Here is a 26,731-nt window from a genome sequence, read left to right on the forward strand (position 1 = left end):
TTCTTCATTACCCATTCAAGCCGTCTCCAGCCATTATCAGTGTTTTATCATTAGTACATTCATTTGTAAGTTTTCAATTTTATTGCTGTTAACAATTCTATTAGTATTAGTAATAATAGTATTCGTATTACAAATATAATTTACAAAGTACCAATTCCAACGCCACACGGCACTGGTAATGGTATTATGTATGGTGACAATGATTTGAATAAATTGATATAATGTACGGACAACAGGAGACCATTTGGTCTTTAGTTTCAGTTTATCCTTGCACATCCATCCTTGAAATTGAACAAATTTAAAAAATAAAAATTTAGACATATCCTTTATTTCTCAACAAATCACCGATCCCCCCTCCCCCATCTTAGGTTAAACTCAACTCCTGTAATACTAACAGTGTAAACTTTAAATTACTGACTTCCAGTATGCTATTGATCCACAGATAATATTGTAAACTTCAATAAGATCACCTCTTACCTTTATTTATCATTCCAGGATTTATCCTTGAACTGGTACAGTGGTAGTTGCCTTCTGAAACTTTTCTTTTAAGGTGATGTATTTTCTTGGATAAAAAGAATAAAACTCCATTTAGTATTCTAAATGAAGCATAACTAATGATTTAAAAAAAATAGTTACTTCTTTCCACTTTTAATCAATAAGTTTATAGTATTAGTACACCATAAAATTCTGTTAGCCTTACTACAATGACAGAGCAGTGCTTTGTTGGCTTATCCACTGCTATGCCAAGGTCCTTTTCCTTATTCATGCTGTTGAGTGGGTTCCACTCTATATTAAATGTGACCCAGTGTACAGTACACCAAATGCAAATCTTTGCATTTACCATAATTAAAGGTTATTTGTCAGATATTTCTCCATTTTAATAATTGACCTAAGTCATTATGTAATACCCCAACATCCTCAATACAACTAGAAATACTCAAGTGTTTAATGTAATCAGGAACTTAACTAATTTACTATGTCCCTATCAGTATCATTAATGTAAGTAAGAAAAAAGCAAAGATCCAAGTACTGATCCCTGAAGCACTTCATAGGTGACAGGGGTTCAGTTTGACTCTCTCCCATCCAACCACCCTCCAATTAAATTAACTAGACTTTCTTCATCTTCAAATTAATTTGGTTTTCATAACTAATATTTCATGTGGCACCTTATCAAAAGCTTTTCGAAATCTAAGTACATCAAGTCCACACCCTTTCCACCAGCCAAATAAGTAACATTCTTGAAAAGATAACAGTTTGTTAAGACAAAATTCCCTTTGTGAATCCATGTTTGCTTTCTTTTATGACATCATATTCTGCTAAATGATTTTGCAAAGCTTCATTTACAGACTCTCCAGAATTTTTCCCCACTACAGAATTAAGACAGACCGATAATTGCCATTATTATCACCCACTTTAAAAAGTAGGAATAACATTTGCAACTCTAGTGCTTAGGCGCATGCATATTGTCTATTGGTCATCAAAAATGAAGAAGAGAGAATCACGTATGTGATCACAGTATACAATTTCTTGTTTACGTTATCTGTCTGACCTTGTGTCCAATAACATTTGCAATTAAATAGTTCTCTACCCTTGAAGTTGTATTTGTAATCCTCATAAATTCAACCTTTTAGTTACCATTTCTCAGGTTTTCAATCCCAACAAGTTACAATTCATCTCTTGTATATAAAGTCACCTACCCCATCTTTCAAAAAGTGTATCATTATTAAATAACTGAACAACCCATAATTTCAAAACAATTCTTTTATCAGTGTTCCTCACATGTAATCAAGTTTCAGTTGCTCACATTATAATCAGTTTTACATTCAAACTTGTCTGTTTTTGTTCCAAATGCTCCTAATATTAGAATAATAGCAACTAAGCTGGAATATATGTTTATGTTTACAGTATATCTAACAGACTTATCTTTAAAACTATTGTTTAACTTGTTATGCACAAAAAAGTCTAACTTACAAACAGCTCAAATATGTAGCTAGAGCTATTAGAATTATTATTTGAACCTTAGTGTTTAAACATTAAACAAGAATATATTGTACTCTTTTTCTTTTTTTTTTTTGTCTATACATAATTTATCTAACACATTAAACCTAAACATAACATTACCAAAAAAAGTTTTTTACTAGATTGCAGTTCGTCATTTGGTAATAACCAAAATGAGTTCAGAAGATGAAAATATCCCTGATGTGGAGACATGCCAGAAACTATGTGAAGAATTTGCTCGCGTAACTAATACAGATACAGCATGTGCTCAGTTCTACCTTCAGGATCGTGATTGGAATCTTCAGGTGATAATTTTAAACTGATAAATTACAGATTATAATAAATATCTGTTCAGTTATAAGGGACCAAATATGATTAAATAATAGTTATCATGTGTTTGAAACCAGTTGTTATAATTTTTATATATCTGCATACAGATCTTCAGGTATCAACATAATCTGAAATGCTCCACATTTTGGCATTTCACAGAGAAGGTCTTGGTTAATTTTGTTGGTTGTTTTTGTCAATAGCCCTATGAGCCCTATTGTGATTTCTTCAATACCATTTTTCAGGTTATTTTCATTGGTAGGCCTAAATTCACAAATAATATTACAACTGAAATTCCAAAACTAATGATATGCCTAACTCAAAAATATGACTCCAGTCATTTTCTTGCAAAATTTTCTCATATCTATGACACAAGTCATAACTGGCTGACACAATCGGTAATCAATTGATAACAGAGTAACAATTTCACTAGTTGACCGACTTTCGGACTAACAAACACAGTCACTATGGTGCTTTGTGCAATACTTATTTTCCTTGTACCTAACAACATTTGACACGTCACAAGATGCCTAGAATTTTATGAAACTTCTAGATGTCATGCCACAAATACCCTTTAGCAACCAAAATGTCTAAAATATTAAAGACATAGCTTACAACAATGCCACCTTCCTGGGTTAAGAAGACCCTTTAACAATCCTATTGCAGAAATAAGACAGTACACTAAACGTAAAGTTCCATAACTAGCAATGAAGCCAGTATTTACAATTAACAAAAATTAGTATTCATAAATAGACATTACAATCACTATTTGATCTGAGTGAAGTTCCATAGGCATCCAAAATCATGAAACAAATTAATTGACAAGTTTCCTTTTTAGAGTTTCTGCTTCCTGTTTTGGGCATTGAATGTTTCTGGCCTTTTGGTGAAATAGCCCATCAACACCATAATTCATTTATTCCCACTATTACCATATAACAGAATATCAAGCACATTGACAGCAACTCTCAAGTGGTGCTCCAGAAAAATACTGCTATATTTGCCCGTGTTGTTTCTTTTGTGGACCTTTTTACTCACAACATAGTTCACATGATTTACACTAATTCTCTACAAATCTCCTGCTCCAACCCAGTAGAAGCATTCTATTACTCTTCCTAGTATCTTTTTTTATACCAAAGTGCCCAGTTGTTGGAAGGTTGTGGAAATGAAAGAGTACTTCTGACTGAAGCAACTGGGAAAGTGCCAAATGTAGTTTCCATCCATATTTGATATAACAAGCCTTCTCATAGGCATAAGATAACCTGCTATTCCCAGTACATCTTTGTTTTGGGTTGTATAGATTGACAGTTTACTGTGAGGGTTGTTCTGCAGTATTCTTTATCCACCAAATAATTGGTTTCAGGCTCATTTTTTCTGTCTGAGCATCTTTCAGTTGAGTGTTGGACAACACTAGTTCATTTTCATAACTTGTGGATATCCCATCTTGGACTATACTCTTTTGTACTTTAGTTTGGTCATCTTTATTATCTTATGCTCAATGTTTCCTCTAAGCTGCACACATTCATGGCATCGCATCAATTAAGCAGGTACAGTCATCAAAAACAATGGGTCACTCATAAATTAGCCAGTTGGTAATACTTTCATGTGGAAGACACAAACCTACAACTTTGAACAATACCATGTACAAATGTAAGACAGGAATGAGTACAGGCATCAACAGTTGCTTAAAAAAAGTGCTCTTCAGCTTTTACAGAGGAGTGGATTTTGAAAATCATGGAACCAGAAAAGTAGTGCTCAGTTTGTGGTTTGCCCAATACAAAGAAAAATTAGAGGAAACGTTGGTTGTATTTACCTCTTTTTTTTTTACACTGTTTACATTCTTCAATAACCTCATGTGAAAGGTGTTGATGCATTGCACTGAACCCCACATATGTTATACATAATAATATTTGCTATAATTCCAAGTTTACTAAATGTATCTATGACTTTTGGTAAGCTTTTAGTGAACATTACATGTACGTTGTACACACAAAATTAAAGTATTTCTGGTAAAGATTTTTTTGTGTGAATTTCCTGAGTTATTGTTACTCAGATTCTAACTTGTCTGAGTGTAAGGTGATTTTCATGTTAAGAGTAAAAATACTTTTTTCAATTTACAGTTTTCATGTTTCATATACATAACCTGTAGGACCTCCTAAATAAATAACAAAAGTTATTTTGTGATAAAACTTTCTATTTTATTTCTTATATTCTCTACCATAACACTAACTGTAGTGAAATCATATCTAGCTAAGGTTGAAAAATATGAAATAAAATCAAAAGTACATTTTTTTTTCTATAATGACTGCAGATTGTAACCGACAATTACTTTTACTTGGATCAAATTATTATTTTGTTTACCACAATGAAAATTTTTTATTATTATGTTTGTTAACAAAAATACAAACAAACTGAAGAAAAGGGAAGAACATTCATGCCAAATTAATATATGCATCCTCATTCATCCTGATTTTATTTGTGAAATCTACATATTTTAGTCCAAAAACTACATGTTATGGTCATTCTTTTAGATATTGCATTATGACATCTTGTGAAAAATCAGTACATGATGGAGAAAAATGGATATCATTTTTAGATTCAGTGTACAGGAATTACTGTAGAACATGTAAAACCTTCAAGACAATAAAAACATTTCAGGCCTGTGTTATTTATCCTAAATAACTTCAGGCTTGTACAAGTTACATCTGTTTTTTTATTGTATTCTTTTATTGGTTTTAGAAACATGTCTATCTTGTGTTATAAAGCAATAAATCACCTGGTGAAAGCTGAGTGCAACTTACAGTGAACAAAGTATTGAATTATTCAAAAGAAATTGTTTTTGTTTAAATTTTTTTATCTAATCTATTAAGCTCCTAATTTATACAGTTTATTTGTTTTTATAACAATAAATACAAAATATACATTAAAATACAAGAAATTGAATACTTGTTCCTTAGCAGTGTAGATGAAACTTAAGCCTACTTTTTTTTGTAGCAGTATTAGTGATACATAAAATAGTTTTTATTATTTCAAATATGTGTTTAGAACACAAAATATTATCACACACAAAAAATTTAATGTCCTGAAATGACTAGAATTTACTCATTTTCTAACTAAGCTATAAATGGGTTAAAAAAATTCCATTATCTGGTTGAGCGGAACTACAATGATGGTAAACAATGAAACTGAAACTGAATTTTTCAAAACATGGTATTTGATGAGTTAGCCTCATCAACATTCACCAAATTAGATTATAAGTAATCCAATAGCAATTGTCAGAGAGAATTATTGACATTTTTTGAAATACAGGATGTGAAAGAAGAGGCATGAAATGTGGGTTTGACTTTCTTTTATATCTCAGAAAAGTAAAAACTTGGAGTCTATAAATTTACATTGTGGCTTAGAAATAACTGTAATATAAGTATGTAATTTGTACCAGACTCAGAAGATCATATAGAGACAAAGATTAAAATAAAAATAGACAATGTGGAGCAAAGAACTGTCGCATGATAAAATGCTGCATGACCTGTCAGGAGTGTAAACTTTTGGCCATATAAATAATGATGGAAATGACATAGAACCTCTTTTTGAGTTGTACAATACCTCCTTCCTGCAGCATTCATTGTTTTGCTATAGTGGACAATCATTATATTGGCATTTATATCTAATATGAGTGATTCTTCAAGAGCTGGTATGCTAATACAGGAGAATAGCAGTTAATTCTTTTCTAGTTTGTTGAATGCTTGTTCAGAATCAGCAGTGAAGTAAAACTTTTATGGTTTTTCAAATATTTGTGTAAAAGATGAGCTATGTAAGAAAATGATTTTACAGAGTGACAATAATAAGACCACATTCCAAGGAAAACTTTTACCTCATGAATAGTGTTGATTCTTTGATGTTGGTGAATTCTGAACAGACTAAATATTAGATGAGTCTGTAGACACTCCCTTTGAACTGACTATATGTCCCAGGAAACTCACCTATTGTTGGAACAATTAATGCTTCTTGGGATTCAGCATAGGGTTCTCTTTCTTCAAGTAGAACTCTTATTAGCCTTCACAAGCTTTAACAAAAGACTTCCCATGTGTAATTATGCCATTCAAATAGATGAGTATGACATTCTAGAGTTATCCAAAGAGAACACACTCCATTATTCATTAAAATGTATCAAGAGCATTAAATAATCCAAATGGCAACACAACAGATTACTACACCCATTTTCTGCAATAAAGGTTTTCTTTTCTGTCATTTATTTTATCATATACTCTTTATATCCAATGTTTAAGCTATTTTGATCCAGATAAAGCATTCAATGTACAATAAATCTTTGGAAGTGGATGGGTAAGCATCCTTCTTTGTGATTTCATTCACCTTCCAGTAGTCCATACACAACTTTGCAAGTCCATCCTTCTTATTTACAAGTACAAATAATATCCAAGAACTAGTACTTGGTTCTATTACTCCTTGTTCTTTCACAACTTCTATCTCTTTGAAAGCCTCAGCTGTCTGAAATATTAGGTCTGTGTCTCTGGTATCAATTTAATATTTTATTTGTCCAGTCTAAGCCATGAAATACATTGGAGAAGGTATTTTGGTATTCCATAAGCAAATCATGTGATCTGTAGCATTGATCAGTTGTAAGACCTCCATAGCTCTGGTCACACAACTTTTGTAAGTGAAGTAGTAAGCTGTTTTATGTAAGGATTTGACAACAGATTTACTACATATTTTTTCCAAAGTGACTACTTCTGGTGTCCTTTGTTGTGGAAGTACATTCTGTATAGCTTGACGTCTTGGTATGTTTCAGCTAGATTTGACTTGAATTTCATGGTTTGTTGAGTTTATGGCCCTAATGATGACATTCTTATACTTCAGATCCATAAGAGTTCTTGCAAACAGGACTTGCAGTAGTGTTTGGTTCTACTATACTCCAGTTATTAGATGTAAATTTAATCCTCATAAGTCCTGGTATGAGAATTTCACTTTTTGGTGGTACAACAACTCTCCTTGTTATTGAAAGTTTAACCTCAGGTGCTGTAATTATCATATAGTGCACAGGTACTTCCTGGTCATAGACTGTGTTTGAAGTGTGGTAATTTCCAGCATGTGGATTTCCCTTAAAATAGTCAGGTAGGGCTTGATAACTGGAGGTTCAGGAAATATCAAGATACAGCATGTGTTTTGTGTTTTTTTTTTCAGAATTCCAACTGAGTTCCTCATGAAGAAAGAGCCAAAACACAAATTTTTGCAACCACAATCATTATTTAACAAAGTCAAAAGCAAACACAAGAGCAAGTGTTTTTGGTGGATGTGTTGAACTGGTAAGAGAGGAACGATAAAACATTTAATAGTTCCTCTTAACAATTGAATATGCTCCTTCTTATAAGATACACTAAAATGCACAATGAAAAACCTAAAATAAGCCCCAAAACTAAGATTGTTAAATCCAAATGCTTAAATAACACATAAAGTAAAAAAATAACACCATCTAGAAAGTTAGTCTACAATACATTAATAACAAGTTAGTTACTATAACTATAAATAAAATGTTTACTAATGATATCAAATGTTACAAAAGCCTCCTTACCTGGGCAAACATGGCTTTATGTACAAAACACAATATGATCACAAAAGCCAGGTTTCACATAACTCCAACATGCATACATCACCTTTGTCCACTACAATCTGAGCGTAAGGGCATTTCGGCCATTGTCCATCCACCAACAGTAAAAACAACCATCTATATCAAAATGTTGCAAGCTCTTTTTTTGTAAGAAAACATGGCTAGTTGCCCATTAGTGTATTCTTGTCACACAACACTGGAGAAAAGGAAAGTTAAGTTGCTTACTTTAGCAACTCTCTATCTCCAAACTGAACTGAAAGGAATCTGAAATTTTCATATTAACTAAGGGAGTAGAAAAAACATGGTACTGTCCTCTACTACAGAAGAAAGTCTACCCACACATCCATCTTTTCTAATTTGCACTCATTCTCAACATCAATTACCCACACATCATGTTGTATAGAGAAACTTCCAACAGTGAGGTGACTTTCAACTATTCCTTTACTGAAACCTTTTGACCACTCACTCTCTGCATCAGTCCCTCTTATCTTTTCATCTCTGAAGGTAATTCTCCATTTTTTGTCATAAAACAGGTAAAAAATTGTAGCTGTAGAACCAGAGTCTATCAACATGTTACAAGACTTCATATCAATAAATCCATTAACTTGTTAATTGGATTCATTAAACAGTGAACTTCTTATCTCATTTGTGGCAGATGGAGTATTCTCAGCTGAACTTCACCCCTATTTTCTGCTCTGTGGTTAGCTGTTTGTTGTTCCTTTGACTTGGATGAGCTCTGAGACTCATCCTTAAGGTACTGTTTCCTTGGTTTATTATCATCAGTTCATTTCTCATAGTCTTCTTTGGAATGGCCATGTTTCCCATATGTATAACAGCTCACTTTTCTAACATCATTTGGGAGGAGTTTTTATTCAGGCTTTTGTTATTTCAGTTATTCTGGAATATTATCAAATAGAGTTAATGTTTCAGTACTACTTGATCTGATGATCCCATAACTTCCAGCTGGTCCCTTTAGTTGTGTATGTGTAACTTGTAAGAATTCCAGTTCCATTGCAAACTGGAGAGCTTCCTTTAAAGAAGTACTTTGTTTTAACCTAATTCACATATCCTTGTCCACTGTGGCATCTATGAATTAATGACCTGCCAATAAATCATCTGGAGCACCCAAGTAAGATAATTGGGAAAGCATTTCCAAATATTATGCAATATTCAAACCTGTTTAATAAGACAACCACTAATGCTTGATAGTTATTATGTCTCTCAACTGGAAAGTTGTTTAATGTAAAGTTGGTCCTTTTTAAATGGGTAGCAAGATGAATAGTTTGTTGTTCTTTATTCATTCCATTTGATTTGTATTTTTTTTAATTGTACCTGATATGCCTTCCATGGTACCTTTCCATCATAGTGTGTTGGTTTCTTGAGTGGTAGATGTTGAACTGGTTAGGTAGTGACATAACTAAAATAGCCCAGGAAGGTCCTGCAGTTGTAGGTAGTACAGCAGTAGTAGTAACACATGTAGACCAAAATTCACCAAAGTGGTTCTACTATTCCATATTTTACTAGTAAATGTTTTAGGTTGGACTTCTTGGGTGAAATTCAGAAAGAGGTATGGCTGATTTGATCCTTGCATTTAGCAGTTCATTTTTCAAATGTTTTATTTTGTCATTAATGTTATTTTCTACCTCATTGATTTTGCTGCTATATTCTTTCTGCACTTCATAATGTCTTTTTGTACTTCATCAATTTTATCATTATTTTTTCTACATTTTGTTAATGCCCTTTTTGTACTTCAATTTTGCTGTTACTGTATAATCCTTCTGCACACCTGCAATAGCTTATTCATTCTTGCTTTCAATTAAACTAATTTTTGTTTTTAATTCTGTAAGTCTTATATCTCTTTCTTTTAACTTCTCTCTTATCTTCCCAATTAGTTTTCTATATCTTTCTTCCTGTATTTTAATTTTCTGTTTCTTTTAGTCTTCTTTTGATTGGTCTTTCCACTGTTTCATCATCTAGCAAGTTTTTGATCTCAATTCAAGCATATATATCATCAACTTTAAGTTCACTTTTTAGTTTAGATTCTATTCTATGTTTACCAAATTATCTCACTCCTGAGAAAAGTATTGTAATGGGTTCTATCAGTGGTGGGCTCCTTTTGATTATTCAATACAAATTATGCAAAGTCTAGTCCACCTAATGAAAATAAGTTATTTGTTCCTTCAGTAACATTTTACAGGATACATTTATTGGTAAACCAAACTTCACAAATAAGGTTCCAACATAATTTCCAAAAGTAATTATCCATCTAGCTCACAAATAAAACTCAAGGCATTTACCTGCAAAATTTCCTCATGTATCTATGATACAACTTAAAACTGGCTAATATACTCAGTAATCAATAATGGATTTACTAATTGACTGAATTGATCACTCACTCTGGTGTTTTTATACTAGTTGTCCTCATAACTCATGAACATTTGAGACTTCATATAACTTTTCTACACACAGTAGCTATTCCTCATACATTGGTAGAGTTGAAAAACAACATGAAAGGAACCCCTAATACAGCTTGTACATACCAATATTCATAAATGAATACAACTGATATTTTGTATGACTTTTGTAATTTATTTGATGTAGTATTCTTTATTATTGTAATTACTATTTTTATGACTGTTTTTTCATTCAATGCTTGCCTTCTCTTCATTTTTGACTTTCATGAAACTTATGCTTTAGCTGTGTTAGGTTACCTTTCACGTTGTTTTTCAACACTACCGACTCATGTTTCTGCAGCTTTATACTCCCAGTGCTCTAGCTCTGTTCATGAAGCCAAAATTTCATTTGGAATGGGACTAGATAATGACTTCTACTAGTGTTGTTTTCAAAGCTTGAGAAATCATGCAATATTGTCTTCAAACTCCTCAAAACTTCTAATTTGTCTGTGGCTGCTGGGCATTCTTCATCTGTGGAAGATGCTACTGCCAATTTTTACCATTAATGGATTTTACCTTTCTTACTAGTTTCTCTATCTACTGTACTTTTTCCATTCCTGAGCCTGAACGTGAGATTGATGTTTTTGTCTAGCTCTTTTCATTGCCAGCCTGATATGGCCAGGTGGCTAGGGTGCTGAACTCACAATCTGCGGGTCGCGGGTTCAAATCCCCATCATACCAAACATGCTCACCCTTTTAGCCATGGGAGCATTATAATGTGATGGTCAATACCACTATTCATTGATAAAAGAGAGCCCAAGAGATGGCAGTGGGTAGTGATGACTAGCTGCCTTCCCTCTTGTCTTACACTGCTAAATTAGAGATGGCTAGTGCAGATAGCCCTTGTGTAGCTTTGCACAAAATTTATTACAAACAAACTTTTCACTGCCTGGTTTTGTTCAGGCCTTGTTCACTGTTGATGCAAGTTATTCCTCTCTCTGATTGCTAATTATATCAGGTTTGTACTAAGTTTTTCCTATGGTCTATGTTTCTTCATGATCTTTATTCCAATGCTTTCATGCTGTAAATTTATTCTTTCCCCTTCACCTGTTATTAATATCCATGGTGAAATTTTCTTGTCTCAGCATTGTTACCACTTTTTCCTGCCTCATCCTCCTTGTTTCCATGATTCCTTTAACATGACTTATGGTTGCACCTCTTCCACCATGGTTGCTCAATCTCTGTAATCCCATCTCCCTGCTTGGGAGTTGATCTTCTGTCTGTAGTATCCCTTATCAGGGCTCACTTCTTCTGTCTGTAGTATCCCTTATCAGGGCTCACTTCTTCCATCTGCATCTTCTCCTTGCACTATCCCTTAGGTATCTTTTTCTTATTTCCTTTAATGAGACCCTCCACCAGAATTCAGATAGTTTTTTTTGGGGGGAGTGGGGGTGTTTCTGGTAGGTCTTTTTTTCTACTTTGGCCAGGGTCTCAACATTGGTTCACTTTCTCTCCTCACGTGGTTTATGTGTAGTTGAGATTTCTTCTCTGTGTTTTACCTTCCTATGTGGATTTCATTTTCCTGGTGACTACCTCTCTTTGTACCCACCTTCTAATCATCAGCTCCTTCACTGTCTCAAAGACACAATGTCAGAGCTTTTGGTTACTAGTCCCTTTTTTCATTGTACTTCTTTAGCCTACTTCTGATGATTCTTCAGTTTCAGATGAAGGAATTTTTTACTCTTAATAGGTTGCATTCCCCTGGCCTTTGGATGAAGATAGTTCATGTCATAGACACATTTCTTCATATTCCAATAGCCCTGTCATCACAATGTTTCCTTTGGATTGTCCATCATGATACAGTATACTAGTTTTGGGTTCCACCCTTTGACATGGCTCTTGCTCTTTGTCTTCAGCCAGATCATGAGGGCTTTTGCTCATCATATCCACAGAGTCATCCTTTGTTTTCATTTCTTTCTGGATGTTTATCTGAGATGGCTGAACTTTTTTTCATGGTTTTTTCTGACACTTGCTCTATATTTGATTCACCTTCCAGTTCTTTTATTCACACATCATTTGAGTTCTTTCTACTCCATCTGGTCAGCAAGTCATGTAGTATCTGGTCACCTCAGCTCTTTTTTCCACGATCCCATATCCAGCTCCTCAGACTGTGGATACCCTCAGCCTGTATTGGTTTCTTCTTTTTTGTATGTGTTCCTTGATATCTGCCATCACCCACATGTCTTGGTGATGTTCTGCAACATTCCTTGTTGAGTCCTGTTGGTAGCACCTTATTAGCCAGTTGTCCTTGATTCCTCTTCTCCATTTACTGTCATTTTAAATACCTCTTCTTCTTCCATCATCAGGGTACTTCTTGCTCCAACCTTCTACATTACTCTTTTATATGGGAGTGTTATCTATTCATCTTCGTATGTGGGATTATTCATTCCTTACCCAATGGGCAATTTCTATTATTACATTGCCCTTTATTTGTACTGCTAGATTCATTCTTTCACTCTCTCTTTCTCTCTCTCTGTTCCCCTACACAAGTGGCATTTTTGGCACTACTGGTACATCACGTACTATCTGCCTCTTTGCCAGTCTTCTGTTTCCAATCATTCAGACTTCTTTGCCACCCTGTTTGACCAGAGACTGTCGATCTACACCATGGTGGGATATTGTGCAACCATGTCAGTCTCACTTCACCTTTTTCACTGGGTTTCACTCTTTTCTTCCTCTGTCCATCTACCTTGTTCTGGTCCTTCCTTCCTTTCTCTCCTTCCAGTTTATTTACTTGCTGATTGGAATCTTCTTGTGGTTCCCTACACTTTCACTCAGACCCTGCTTGAACACTTGGTCACCTGTTCCTTTTCTCACTTTTCTTGAAGGTCTTTTTCCTTTTCCCTCTGGTGTGAGGTCATTGTTGTTTAGATGTTTGTCTTACATCCTCTGCTATCTACATTTGCTGGCCACAACAATCCTTCTGATCTTGGTCATCTTTTGTTCCCCATTTGTATGATCTGGTGTTGGTCAACATGCACTTTCAGAATTCCTGTAATTCCCTAATCTTGCCGTGTGACCACTCCCCATCAAGGGATCTTTAGTCCACTTCTCTTACAAGTTAAGTTGAGTAATTGATCCAGATCATTTGATTCATTCTTTTAGTGACCATTGGGTGAGATATCTTACAGCCAGGGAGGTGAACAATGCCCAACACATCTTCTTCATCCTCTGAAAGTTTCATTTCCATCTAAACTTCTCCTTGCAGTTGCTTTTCTCCAGTCTACTCAGAAATTTGAATGGGATGAATACCTCATTTATTTCTTTTCCCAAGATTAATAATAATCTCATCTCCACCTATGAATCCAACCAGTTGCTGGTGTTGCCTCAAAGGGTGTACTTAGTTCCCTGAATCCACATCAAGTCAAGGGTAATGGAAAGTGTTCAGCCCATCCACCCTGGTTCCTATGTTCCTTGTTGAGGTGGGATTTCTTGCAAGACCTCTACAGTACATATATCTCACTATATCAATTCCAGACCATACCTTCCACAGACTATCAAGGGAAAAGATAGCACCAGGGAAGTGCCTACTCACTTCCCTATATCATGCATGCTGGTTTTTAAAAATAGGTTTTTTGGTAATCCACTGCATATTCTCCAGTAAAAGATCCTGTGGTGGCTAGGACCAATCAGGTCTGTGCTCCCCAACATGAATCCCTCCCCACGACTACCACAGTTTATGTCAAAACACTTGATTTAGACGAGAGATAGTTCAGGGTTAGTGGCAGGCACAAAATCTAAATGGTTGGCATACAACAAATAGCTACTGTATGCATAGAAGTAAGTATCTATTTAGAATACATTTTCAAGTAAGGAAAATGCTGACTTACTATTAAGTGAGGAAATATTTTTTTCAAGATTAGAGGAAATTTATATATACAAATTTTCTCTTCAAAAGGTGCATTGTCAAAAATGGCAGCAGGCAGATTGAAACTGTAATATCATGTAATATCATATTAATCAACTATCATTTACAAAAGCCACGGAGCCTGTTCAAGAAACTTTTAGATATAACAAAATTTCCCACTTTTTTTCACAATTTCCTTTAACACAAGAATAATAGCATCCTTTAATCACTATGATCTAATAATGCCCTTGTTGAATACTAATACTAAGTTAAAATTCTTACTGCATCAGTCTGTAGTCTTTCAAGCAAAAATCTATTATAAAATATGCATTTATTTTAACAAATAGAACAAGAGTTAATTATCTGGTGTAATTTATTGTCTCTTCTGTAGCCTAAAGATATTATTGTGATGCACTTTATATGTAAAATGGAATCCATTTTGTATGGTTCTCTTCAAAATACATTTAATTTAACCAGTTGTAGTTATATAAGGTATTCATACACAAAATTAAGCCTATTAGTACCCAAAAAGTAAAAAAAATGACGTATCTGATTATTAACTAATTTGGTATCAACCAAAATCAGTTTTTAGTTATAATTTCACCATTATTGAAGTCATGGGCCATCTCGGAACAATGCTTATGGTAATGTATATTTAAACTATCAAAAGCAACAGAATTATTTTCTCAAATCCATCTTCATGAAGTATTTCTGGAGCAATAACAAAAAAACAATCGTATATTAGATGTTTCTGCTATACATAACTCTCTAAGGCTCTTTTTATTTAATGCAAGCCCCCTGTGCGTCAGCTGTAGGTTAATGCACTTAAAACACTCAAAAGTTCTATTCGCTCGAAATGGTGAATTTAAGTGTTTTACACTCATAAAAAGGAAACCTATCATTCTGTCAGACTAGTTTCGGAGAATTACACTCCTCATCAGTGACTCTGATCACAGACACACCCCATTGAAATAATAGACATTCCAAGTTTTTATTTGTTGTGAAACAAATGTTTAAACAACTCTATTCAATTATGTACCAGCTGCCTAGTGTCGGCTAACAATACAAAGAATTAAATTGTGACAGAATGCTAAAAGTTCTTCAAATACCTATAGAATGATAGGTTTCTTTTTTGTGAGTGTAAAACAATTAAATTCACCATTTCGATTTTCAGTACCTCATTACTATAAAGGCTTGGTTTGGTCTGAAGTTTCATTGGTGATAGTATCCAGAGTCACTGATGAGGAGTGGAATTCTCCAAAACTAGTGAAAGAATAGAAATTCCAAGCTTTTACTTGTTGTTAAACAAATGTTTAAACAACTCTATTCAAAAGTTCTATTTTCTGTGGTAGAACAGAGTGCAGGTAACCATTTGTGTAACTTTTGAATAAGAAAACAACAACAAAACTTAATGCTGAGTTCTATAACTGTCTAATGAAGCTTTCATATTTGTTTAATTTTTGTTCTCTTTTTTTAGCAATCTTTGAATGATTTTTTTGAGGATCGTCAGAGTCGAGGAAGCGTAAGATTGCTTGGTGATGGACCAGAGTCAGAAGTTGTAGTTGTGATTGAGTATGTTCCATATCACTTACATTCTTTTGTCAGTTTTCAAATAAAATTTACTTTTTCTAATATTAACAGTTGTCACAGTTTTACTTTTAATATTAGATTTTACATAAAAATAAGTATATTATTGATTTTTTAGACAACACATGTATATCTGTGTAAAGAAATGATATTTGTTAAGGAGGTTCTAGAGGTTATGCAAATGAATGTGAAAGTGTAAGATGAAAAGAAGTATTATTCTTAGCAGAAAAAGCATCTTACACTGACATTGACTCAGTAAATGCTGTGGAAATTCACAGATAAAACTTTAGCAGAAATACTTAATTAACGATTTTGATTTTTTGTGTACAACAGGCATGTAATATTTGCTAAATGCTTGCCAAATTTTGGAAGATACATGCAGTAAATTCAGAATTATAGTAACCATTGCTTTTTATAGCTTCACAGTTATGGAATTGCTTCAATAGACCTCACACCTGCTTAAACCTTTTGTCTTTAGTTGTGGTAACCCTCTGAATTGTCTATCAGTGTGGGATCTAATTCCAAATGATTGTGCTCGATGACAAAGTCCAAGCACCTCTCAGGTATTTTCCTCTACATGAATTCCTCCCACTCCACTTTTTTTTAGTAGTGTATAGGAGAATCCTTGCTTCCACAATCCGAAGCCACTGAGGAAGTTGATAGAGAGTTTGTTATCAGGTGGGGCAGTCACATTGGTACAAGACCAAGTAGATGCACCCCTTAGTTAGGAAGTAGAGCCAGGGTATTACCTTGGCATAATAGTATGTTATGAATTAAGCCATTCCCTGTGGTTCGATCCAGACAGGTGGGTCCTGAATTTGCCTTGGTCCAGCATTAATTTTGCACCCTGCTCCTGCTCAGTTGTCTGCCTGTGAGATAATGGCTGGTTGAGCTGTTTCACCTTATGCTCACCTTAGTGATATTTTAGCACCATGTAAAAGAATTTTGGGACACTTTCTTTTGCCACTCCTCTCTTAACAATGAATGCTATAATAACATTGGGCAAAGAGTATTCCCTGCTTGATATTGATGAAGTCTTCCTCGTTAGACTACCCCCCGCCTCATGGGTGTCACACTTCATGGGATTTCCATTTCAGTCACTGTTTTCAGAAAGGAGTTCAACTTTGTAATTTTTTTTTCTCTGAACTAGCCCTTCCATCATCTTCAATGTGGAATTCTAGCTCTTTCTTATGGAAGAAGTAACTTTTCGGAAGTTAATATGTTCCTCACCTCTCTGCACAAACTCCTAACCTTCCTTCCCACTTGTGCACATTTTCTCTGCCTTGTCAAGAATTAGCTTTTGTTGAAATGCTACTACTCATGGAGATTATTTTAAATTAAGGATATGTCATCCTCTCACTTGTAGATGGCTGTAGTCTAATGATGACTACTTTATAGGCTGGCACAATACACATTGACATATTTAGAGATAAGAACTTTGTTCAAGGCTTGTGGTATGCACAGTAATTTATGTGTCAGTGAGCATTAGGTAATAGCTCTTTATTGTGCATAATTGTGATTATCTATCTGAAATACATATCACATAAGGAAAATGTTAACTTCTAAGTTTTTGTATTTTGTTATTAAAATATTTTTATTTTTGCAGTTTTTGAAAATAAACATGTTTTCTTTCTGACAGTGACAGTCCTAGAAGTTTGGCAGCAGCTGCTACTGCTGTTATTACAGAAACTATCACAGCAAATAGAGATTCACCACAAATAAAGACAGAGGAAGTTGCTGATATTTCAACAAAGTTGAAGTTTATAACTTGGAACATTGATGGTCTCAGTGAATCAAACTTGAAGCTGCGTACAAAAGCAGTTTGTAAAATAATTAAAAGGTATTAATTCTTCAAACATTTAATTGTTTATATAAAACGTTGCAAAACAGAAGTTTGGATTTTTAACTTTTGCTCAGTTGTATTATCAGCAGTTTAAAAGGTATTTTTATTACTTTCTAAAACACGGCTGTTATTCTTTAATTAACCCTATATGCATGGGTTGGGGTCAAATTGTGCAAGCCACAACCTTTTACAAAGTGTCAACATAGTATTATATATTTGATGTCAGAATTATCAGCTATTTGTTTTACCCTACATTGCTGATTTAGCAACAGTTCATGGTAGAGGAGAGTAAATACCAGATACAATAATATACAGAATTACTGAAAGAAGTATAGATTTTCATTTCTTAGGACTAGAGGTTGTGCAAATTCCTTATGCAACATATACTATGGACAAAAATATTTTTATTCTTCACATGAACATCGCCTTGTACTCCAACTTGAGTCTGAGTAATGTTGATGTCTTCAATTCATGGACATATCTTGAGTACAGATACCTCTGTAACTCATCTGATTTTTTGTGTGCAAGAGACTTGTACATTTCACTAAAAAATTGCCACATTTCATATAGGTAAACATAATAACTTTGTAATTATAGTCCATATTCCTTCTCCAAATATTGGGTCAGTTCAATGGACCGAGCTAGTACACATTTGATTAAACAAAAATTCTTTGGAACTTTTGTACAAAATGCATGTTTGATAAATTGATAATTCAAAGGTAATTTGTACTATGTAATCTGAACCAAGTAGATTTACTTTTGAACATTTTAAAACTTAGTTTTAGTTTGAAATTCCATTTATATTCAGGTATTTTTTGTCATGTCTTACCAGTATTGTTACTGATTACTGTTAAGTTTCTTCCAGTGCTACAACATTTTCCACGTGACCTCTTTAATGGAATTTGGATCTTCATTTTTTTTGCAGCTGACAGTTCTCGTTGAGTCTTCTTTAATGTTCTAAATAAACACCCGACTTCTATGAAATAGTACCTTGTGTTAGAGAACTTGCTTGTAATACATAATGAATACATCATAATCTTTAGATTTAGTTTTCTTACATTAACTTTTGACAAAAGTAAGGCATCATGAATTCTTTTACTTAATACAAGTTTTTTATGTCTGAATTATTTTTAAAACAGAATATTAAAATATATGTATAGTATCTTTTTTTATGCATCTAAATGTACACTAACCATGTAGTATGTTTCACTTTTATATATTACATTTCTACTATCATATTCATATTCATTCAGTATATTTATTACACACAAGATATATATGTATGTATGTATATATATATATATATATATATGCCAGTTAGTGAATGTCATATATATATTTTTTCCAATTATATTTATATCTACAATTTTCACTCCTAAAATTGATCTAGCCATTATTATCATTGGTGATAACATTGTTTTGTAGGCTATACATCTATGAAAATTCGTTTTTTAGACATATATAATATTGGCAAGAGTTTTTCATTTTTTTATACATTCCATTTAATGTTGGGTCTGACTACTGTACACTGCAAGATAATACATGTATATGTACACACAAATGTGAGTTTGAATTTTCTTCAAGTTTGTATTACATTGTAATGTACAGTGTACAGTAGTTAGGCCAAACATGAAATGGAATGTATAAGAAACATTAGTATTGCTACTTGAGGCATCAAATAGAACTGTTCTCAATGTGCAAGAAGATTAAACTGTCTGAATATCAGTCATTGGTAGTGGTATTTTGCTTGCTTTTGCATAATTTATGTATTTTGTTATATTTATAAGTGAAACGTTTGGCCTTTGAAAAATTAAACTTTTTAAATCAAAACATCAGTAAACGTATAGAAATAGTATTACATAAATGTTTATTTTTACACTCTACATTGAGCTTGTGTTTTTACTGTAGGTCTGTGACTGGGAGAGGGACAACTAGTACTTACTTTGTATATAAAAACTTGTAAATGCATTACTGAAATCAGTATAATGTTACTATTTCTCATGTACATGTGCTAACAAAAATACTAGGATGTTAAGAAAGCTGCTCTCCCCCAGAGGAGAACTAATGTATGACCCATGGGTCACGAGACTGCTCCAAGTCCAGTGCTGTTTCAACTATACTAATGATGCTTAGACATGTCACTTACAAAAATCATACACATGCAGTAATAAGCAAGCCACTTAATTAGTATGTACATAAATGGCTTAGTTTATGATCAACCAAGCTCAGGAGATCTTCCATGGTGAGATGACCACTTGTTGAGAAACCATTTAATGGATCAAGAAGGAGCTTGAATGCATATCTCTTAACTTAGATTAGTACATCAAACTTATGTCTAACCACCTGAAATTATAGGCTAAAGTGTGAAATAGAGAACTCCCCATTCTTGTTTTAACAGTGTAAAAAAAAACAGCTTGTATAATATGTACATCAGATAGTTATTTCAGCTTTTATTCTTTGAATAAATGAATTATAATACTTTAAATTTAGTTAACATCTGGTCAAAACAGGCATTAACTGAAGTTTGATTTATTATGTAATTGGTATTTACAAAGAGGCTACAATAAATCCTATACACAACGGGAGGCAAGTATACAACATTGTTATTGAATTTGTATTCAAATTCAAAATTGACTAATTTTTCTATTTCTAATATTTTTTCATTTATTTTTATCAAAAGAGTAAATTAGTTTGAGGTTTTTTCCCAGTAAAGACTACATTTGCAATCCTCTATTATACTTGATTATTGATTAATTATTTTATAATTGTGAAATAGTAATTTGTGAATGTTGTATTAATTATTGTCGTATCTATACTTTTTTACATTAGATATTTGATAACTTCATTCTTAACATATTTTAATAATTATTACATTATTGAAGTGATTAGATACCTTTATTAATCAGGAACTTGATCAGTAAATGTACATGTTCACTCATGGCCCTGTAAAGAAAGCTCTGCCTAACATTTTTATCATAAATATTGCTATATTATATTACAAGTTACAGATTATAATTAATTACTAAGTAAACTCAAAATGAAACCATAAATTTTTCTGTTTACTATACATGGATTATGGTTAAAAATTGATATTTTTTAGCACTCATTACAAAAACGGTAAAATTTTGTGAATTTAAGTTTTAACTAAAATGTTCCTGCTTTGATTAGTTTTAATGAGTAGGTAAAACTTCAAATCTTTGGATTAAGTTGTTAATTACTTTCAAGTTGTATTAATTAGGAGTCCCTTTTTATTATTTTTATTATGAAGAGGTAGATAAGAGAGAGAGTTCTTAGAAAAACAAAACAAATAAAACATCTTTTTTTTTATAGCTCTTCAATGTCTCACTTAGAGATAATAAAATGTAATCCAAATTACTTGACAATCACCTGTGGTTTTTATGGAGGAGCTTTATTTATGTATAAAAGAAAGATTTATATAAATCCTCTTTATACATCATGGAACATATCTCATGTATCACATTGATGGTCCAAAAATGTTTATTAAAAGCAGTATTACTGTGAGTGGGAAAAAGTGTAGTGTTGCTAAATTTGTTAGGAAAAGAACAATGTTGTGCCATAAAAACATTACTATGAACTTGAGAAAGTGGTTTGTATAAAATTTCGTCTTTTTTTTTGTCCTTTTAGAGAAGAAGCTGACATTATATTTTTACAAGAAGTAGTCCCATTTTCTTGTCACTATATTCAGTCCCACATACCTGAGTACCAGTGTATCCAAGGGAACTGGAATGGCTATTTTACTATGACCCTTCTGAAGAAAAGCATGATCACTGTTGAACATCACAATGTTATTGAATTCCCTAACTCTAGAATGGGCAGAAATTTGTTAAAGATTGAGGTACAGAATTATTTGTTAACAGTGTAAAAAAACTTCAGACAATGAGTTTTAGACATAAATAATTAACACTTATCAAGTTGCTTTTAACAAATTGACAGCTTTTCCTGTATGTGTAGATGTGAATGTTATTACTAGAATCGTGGGAATAGCAACCTCAAGCAATATCCTGTTTAAAAATAGAAGGATTATTAAAAGCATAAATTTATTCAGTAATTCCATTTGTTTGTTCTATTTGGAATTTTTAACCAGATTTATACCATACACAATATTTCTAAAAAAGAAAATTGTTAAATTTATGATTTTTTTTTCAAAACAGAATCAGTTTTAATTCTGTAACATTCATTATCAAATATCTTTACTGCATAGGCCAAAATTAAAGATATACCACTGACTCTTTTCAATGCACATTTGGAAAGCACAAGTGAAGCTTCATCTGAGAGAAAGACACAGCTAGAAATGGCATTCACGAAAATTGTTGATACTCCAAAGGACAGGACTGTTATATTTGCTGGAGATCTTAATCTTCGAGATAAAGAGGTGAGCTCCACAGGAAAATTGTAGAATGACTATTTTTGGAATTCAACATTTATAAAATGTTCTCTTATAAAGAATACAATTGTTAAAACATTATTTGCTGATAGGTATGAATGTGACTAAATAATGTTTTTCATAGTTTCATCATATAATATATGCTGTGATTTATGGTATAAAAGCATGTGTACATGTAGTGCTGTTATCAACATTTTCCAGACATTGAAATACTCTACGGAGAGGGAATTTTGGGACATATTGTGAATAAGGTACTGGGTGAATGAACCCTTTTGTGACAGGTCACATGTCAAAGGCCATGTCATCACATTTGTTGGCTTGCATTCAACATTTTATTGAACTACTATTCTATGAATTTATGTCAATAAGTTTGGCATCAAATTGTAGATTATAATTCAAATTTTAGTAATATACATTAGTTAATTTCTTAATTTAAAAGCAAATATTTGAAAAAACAGCTAAATATCAATTTTTGTGTGTCACATCGAATGTTTAAGGCAGCACTGGTTCAGATTAGATGTTTGTGATGTCAAAATACTAATTCTATAATTCTATACAAATTAGAAACTCAAATTACCAATACTGACAAGCTAAGATATATAATAAGAGCTTCTTATCTTTTGAGTTTGCTAAGATATTGCTCATGTAATAAATCAAACACAGTGGCACCCTGCCCACCTCTTTCAATTTTTGGAAATGGTCCCTTTTATACATTTACTTCTATATATGACATGAATAACCAATTGAAAGCTCAGAATGTATCCCTAGTGGTTTTCTCATCCATTTTCATGTGTTATTATGTTAATTTTGTTCTTTTCACACAAGTTTTCAAATGATAAGGTAAGATTTTAGTGAGTTCGAAATTGGATATTTTTTAGACCCAAATACAGCTCATTTACTAAGCTTGATAAATTATAGTAGAATTCTATGGTATCGATAGAGTAATTTATGATTTTTTGGTTATTTAAAATGTGTATATAAAACCTAAACAAAATTTTCCTTTCACATCCTCCACATGGGAAATTTCATGAGGCTTAGCAACCTACCACAAGTGGCAAACGAGTACGAAGATCGTAACTAGAAGAAATAATTGTTTGCTTTACTTCTTTATTTACTGTTCTATATTTTAAGAAGAATAAGTTTAAGAACTTATTTGTAAATAGTAATAACGTATATACATATATACTGTATAATAATTGAAATGTGATTGTATTTTACAAAACACTAGTCCACTAAACACAGCCAAGACAGGTCACTTTGTAAAGACTAAAGGTCAGTTTTATATTATTGGATATGATAACATGCGTGCATGTGTGATATATTATTACGACTTCTGTATTGTTAGCTAGGCACAGCTGAAAGGTCAGTATAATAAAAATATTAAATATATATAAATGTATAATGTTATGAGATTTAAGCTATTTAGACTAAACATTTGCATTTTCTTCTTATAATTTGTAGTCATTCTAGAACAAAAAAAAGCACAATTTATATTTTTTCCTAATTTTGTACTGATGTTACCAAGTCGGGCAAATCGAACCAACCCGTACAGAAATACAGTAGTGAAAATAACAAATAAAATATAAAGTTTTTTTCTAAAAACATTTCATAATTATCTGGAGATTATTGAGATTTCGCATGTGAAATTTGAAAATGTTCTAATGGATTAAAGTATTTTTTAATCTTAAAATCAAAATTGCTTTGCAAGTTGGACAGTCAACATTCTGAAAGAAAAAGGTTTATGAGAAAATCTTTAATTAGAATATCTTAATACTTAATTTAAAAACCTGATATTTTGTGTACAAAAACCATGTAATATTTACCAATAACCTGGATGAATAATATGGATACTTTCGTGGTTACAAGCTGGGTGGAATACACCCAGCCCGTAATGGAAGGGTTATATGTATTACACTGTGGAATATGGATGATGTAAAACATCTGCATTTTATACTTTCTCTGTAAGAGACACTGTAATCAATTTTTAAATAAATAGTATTTTTAGATGGTCTAGCCCTTAGAAGTAGATAACATTAAGCTTTGAAGAAACTTGATACATATGGTAATTGTATTTTACTGAGTTTTGTTATGCTCAAAAGTAGCACAAGTCTCAACTTATTTGGTGATTCTGCATATTTATACATATAAATCTTAAATCCATTAAAAAAAATTATATAATATTGTGAGTAAAACTAGTTTTCAAAGTTTAAACCTTATTTTTTTCTAAGTGAGTAGAACTCTGGTTTCAGTGCTTTATGCTTTTATCACTTATTAAGAAAATGGGAAATGATCAATGATTTCAGTTACTTGACTCTCTGAAGCTAGTGTAGCAGGTCTGTGTACAACTAAAACTGACCATACAGCATATTTAATAAGTAAGAAATGTTAGCAATCTTTCTAATTTATTTTCAAAGTAAAATAATAATTACTTTCAGTAACAAAAAATAATTTTTAGGCTGTGAAATATTTGAGATTTTGTAAGGACATTTTACATTTGGCATCGGGAGTGATGATTTATAAGTTTGAATAACATTGAGCCTTTCTTATCAATCCGAAACAATGGGGAAATATTGATTTTTATACAACAAATATAATGTACTACACTTCAAAAAATGCTTAGATTTCATTGTATAGTATGCTTAATCGTGAATTAGTTATTTTATATATTGTTAGTTCAGGAGTTAGAATTGCAAAAATTCCATCTAAGTTATTAAGTTTATATTTCATTTTCAAGATAGCACATATATGCATGTATTTTGGTAAAAATATTAATATATATATACACAGATTATTTAATACTTTAAGTGAAATGAACAAACTGCCCTCAGGTTTCTCAACTAGGAGGCCATCCTGCTTCTGTTCAAGATTTGTGGATAACCTGTGGTGAACGGAAAGAATGCCGGTACACATGGGACATGAACCGTAATGACAATCTTAAGTGGATGGGTGCTTCTAATTACAAACCAAAATGTCGCTTTGATCGGGTATTTTTCAGACAGAGTTCTCTGCAACAGGTGGTGCCAAAGTACTTTGGACTGGTTGGGCTTGAACGATTGTTACCACATCGCTGTTTTCCCAGTGACCACTGGGGAGTTCTCTGTCATTTTGACCTAGAAGGTTGAATAAAATGAACTTGAATTTTTGTTAAAGTTAAAACAGTAGTAACTTTGCAGAATTCTTTATGTACTTGTACAGTTGCGAAAGGATACCATAAGCAGCTTATATTTTATTGTAAACATTGTTACATTAGCCTTTGGTAAAATAGTAGTGGAAAAAAGTTCTAATATAGTGAAGATTACTAGTTACTTTGAAATTATCAGACATTAAAATAGATCTAAGCTTTTAATTAATGTAGTAATACTTCATTAAAAAGAATAGAAAAGTTTATCTAAACCTCTTGTATAAATATAAGAACAACTTTGAGTGATTCTGAATTCCTTTGAAGAGTCTATGACCTACTAAAGTTTTCCTTTTAGAAATAATAGATGAAGGTTTAAGTTTAGTTATTTTTTTTTAGTTTTTGTGTCACAAAGTGATGTATAAAAGTACACTGTAATTCAGATGATAAATTTGTTATTACATTCCTTTGTAATGATTATTTTGGTAATAAAATTTATTTGCAACAGATGTTAGTCATTAAACAATCAGGAGAAAACAAAAACATGTATTATAATGTGCTCAAAGAAGAAATTTAAATACCACATTTTAATCATATTTTGTGAAGTTGAGTGAAATAATGCTATGTTATTTCACTAAAGTACAATAACTTACAAATTATTAAAATAGCTATACTACTACTAGCTAAGTAAGTTACATATTGAAGATTAGTTTGACATAATTCTAAGACGATAACTCACCTCCAGAAACAGAGCTGCTATCTTCCTTGCATGTCTGCCTCTTATATTTGCATGCCACTCTTTTATGTAACTCACTTTCTGGTACCCAATTATGCATTTTTGTTATTTCTTCACTACCCTCATACATTACCTCTTGCCATTTCAACTTATGCCTGAGGCACTTCATCATGTTCCCATAGTTTTCTGGAGAGGTCCATTCTCTTCTTTTCACTACGTGGACCTGTACTACCACTACTTCTGATCTACCCTGTCTTGCTTGATTTCTCTGCTGTTGGGTAAGAATGCTCTTCTAGTTTATGTATGCCTCCCTCTCACTTCTACCCATGATCTTCATCAGGCTCCTTTTCTTTGGTAAGTCTCTCCTCAACGTTCTGTTTCTAGACCTTCAGAATCCATGTTCCCCCTTCTTTTCCCACCTCCCCAGCCTTCTTTTACTTCCCATCCTCCTTTCCCAATATCACGGTCATTGCTGGTCTCATTGGTGTCTACCCTAGCAGTTTTGGCTCTTTGGGGCTGTCTGTTTCTATATTGTTTCACATATCATATCTTTCCATATCATTTCTTACTCCTGCCATCCACTCGTTACTTCTGGGCATGTTCTTTGACTCCCCTCTCCGTCGGGCTCGGCCTTTGCCTATGAGCATCAGAACGTCTTATCACCAAAGTTTATGCATTCTTTGCTTTCTGCCCATGAGGTTCTTTTCCATGGGAACTCTATTTTTTCTTGCACCACTCATACTTTTGGACCATAGACATGTGTCACTTCCACTGATATTTGCAGATCCCATGAAAAT

The 26,731-nt window shown here is 32.8% G+C and overlaps 1 protein-coding gene across 3 annotated transcripts; it reads left to right on the top strand.

The window, feature by feature from the left end:
• The first annotated feature begins 33 nt into the window (after nt 1-33).
• On the top strand, nt 34-25,707 carry LOC106474773 (tyrosyl-DNA phosphodiesterase 2-like). Of its 3 annotated transcripts, none has more exons than XM_022403074.1 (7): nt 34-65; nt 2,142-2,303; nt 15,723-15,817; nt 17,472-17,672; nt 21,321-21,531; nt 21,898-22,068; nt 24,909-25,707. In XM_022403074.1, exons 2-7 carry the CDS (start codon nt 2,172-2,174, stop codon nt 25,200-25,202), a joined length of 1,104 nt encoding a protein of 367 aa, XP_022258782.1. In that variant the 5' UTR covers nt 34-65; nt 2,142-2,171; the 3' UTR covers nt 25,203-25,707. The 3 variants fall into 3 exon arrangements, with proteins under 3 accessions (XP_022258782.1, XP_013790917.1, XP_022258781.1); XM_013935463.2 differs by lacking the exon at nt 34-65 and adding an exon at nt 469-550; XM_022403073.1 differs by lacking the exon at nt 34-65 and adding an exon at nt 534-550 and having other exon boundaries at nt 2,131-2,303.
• The last annotated feature ends 1,024 nt before the right edge of the window (nt 25,708-26,731 follow it).

This window comes from Limulus polyphemus, unplaced genomic scaffold (genome assembly GCF_000517525.1).
Source record: "Limulus polyphemus unplaced genomic scaffold, Limulus_polyphemus-2.1.2 Scaffold7669, whole genome shotgun sequence".
NCBI classification, from domain to species: Eukaryota; Metazoa; Arthropoda; class Merostomata; order Xiphosura; family Limulidae; genus Limulus; species Limulus polyphemus.

What these genes read in the sequence shown, in the direction of transcription:
- LOC106474773 (XM_022403074.1), top strand. Translation starts at nt 2,172, where the DNA reads ATGAGTTCAGAAGATGAAAATATCCCTGATGTGGAGACATGCCAGAAA. An exon ending in GAAGTTGTAGTTGTGATTGA is followed by an intron (nt 15,818 to 17,471) that starts GTATGTTCCATA and finishes TCTTTCTGACAG; the next exon opens with TGACAGTCCTAGAAGTTTGG. An exon ending in TTAATCTTCGAGATAAAGAG is followed by an intron (nt 22,069 to 24,908) that starts GTGAGCTCCACA and finishes AACTGCCCTCAG; the next exon opens with GTTTCTCAACTAGGAGGCCA.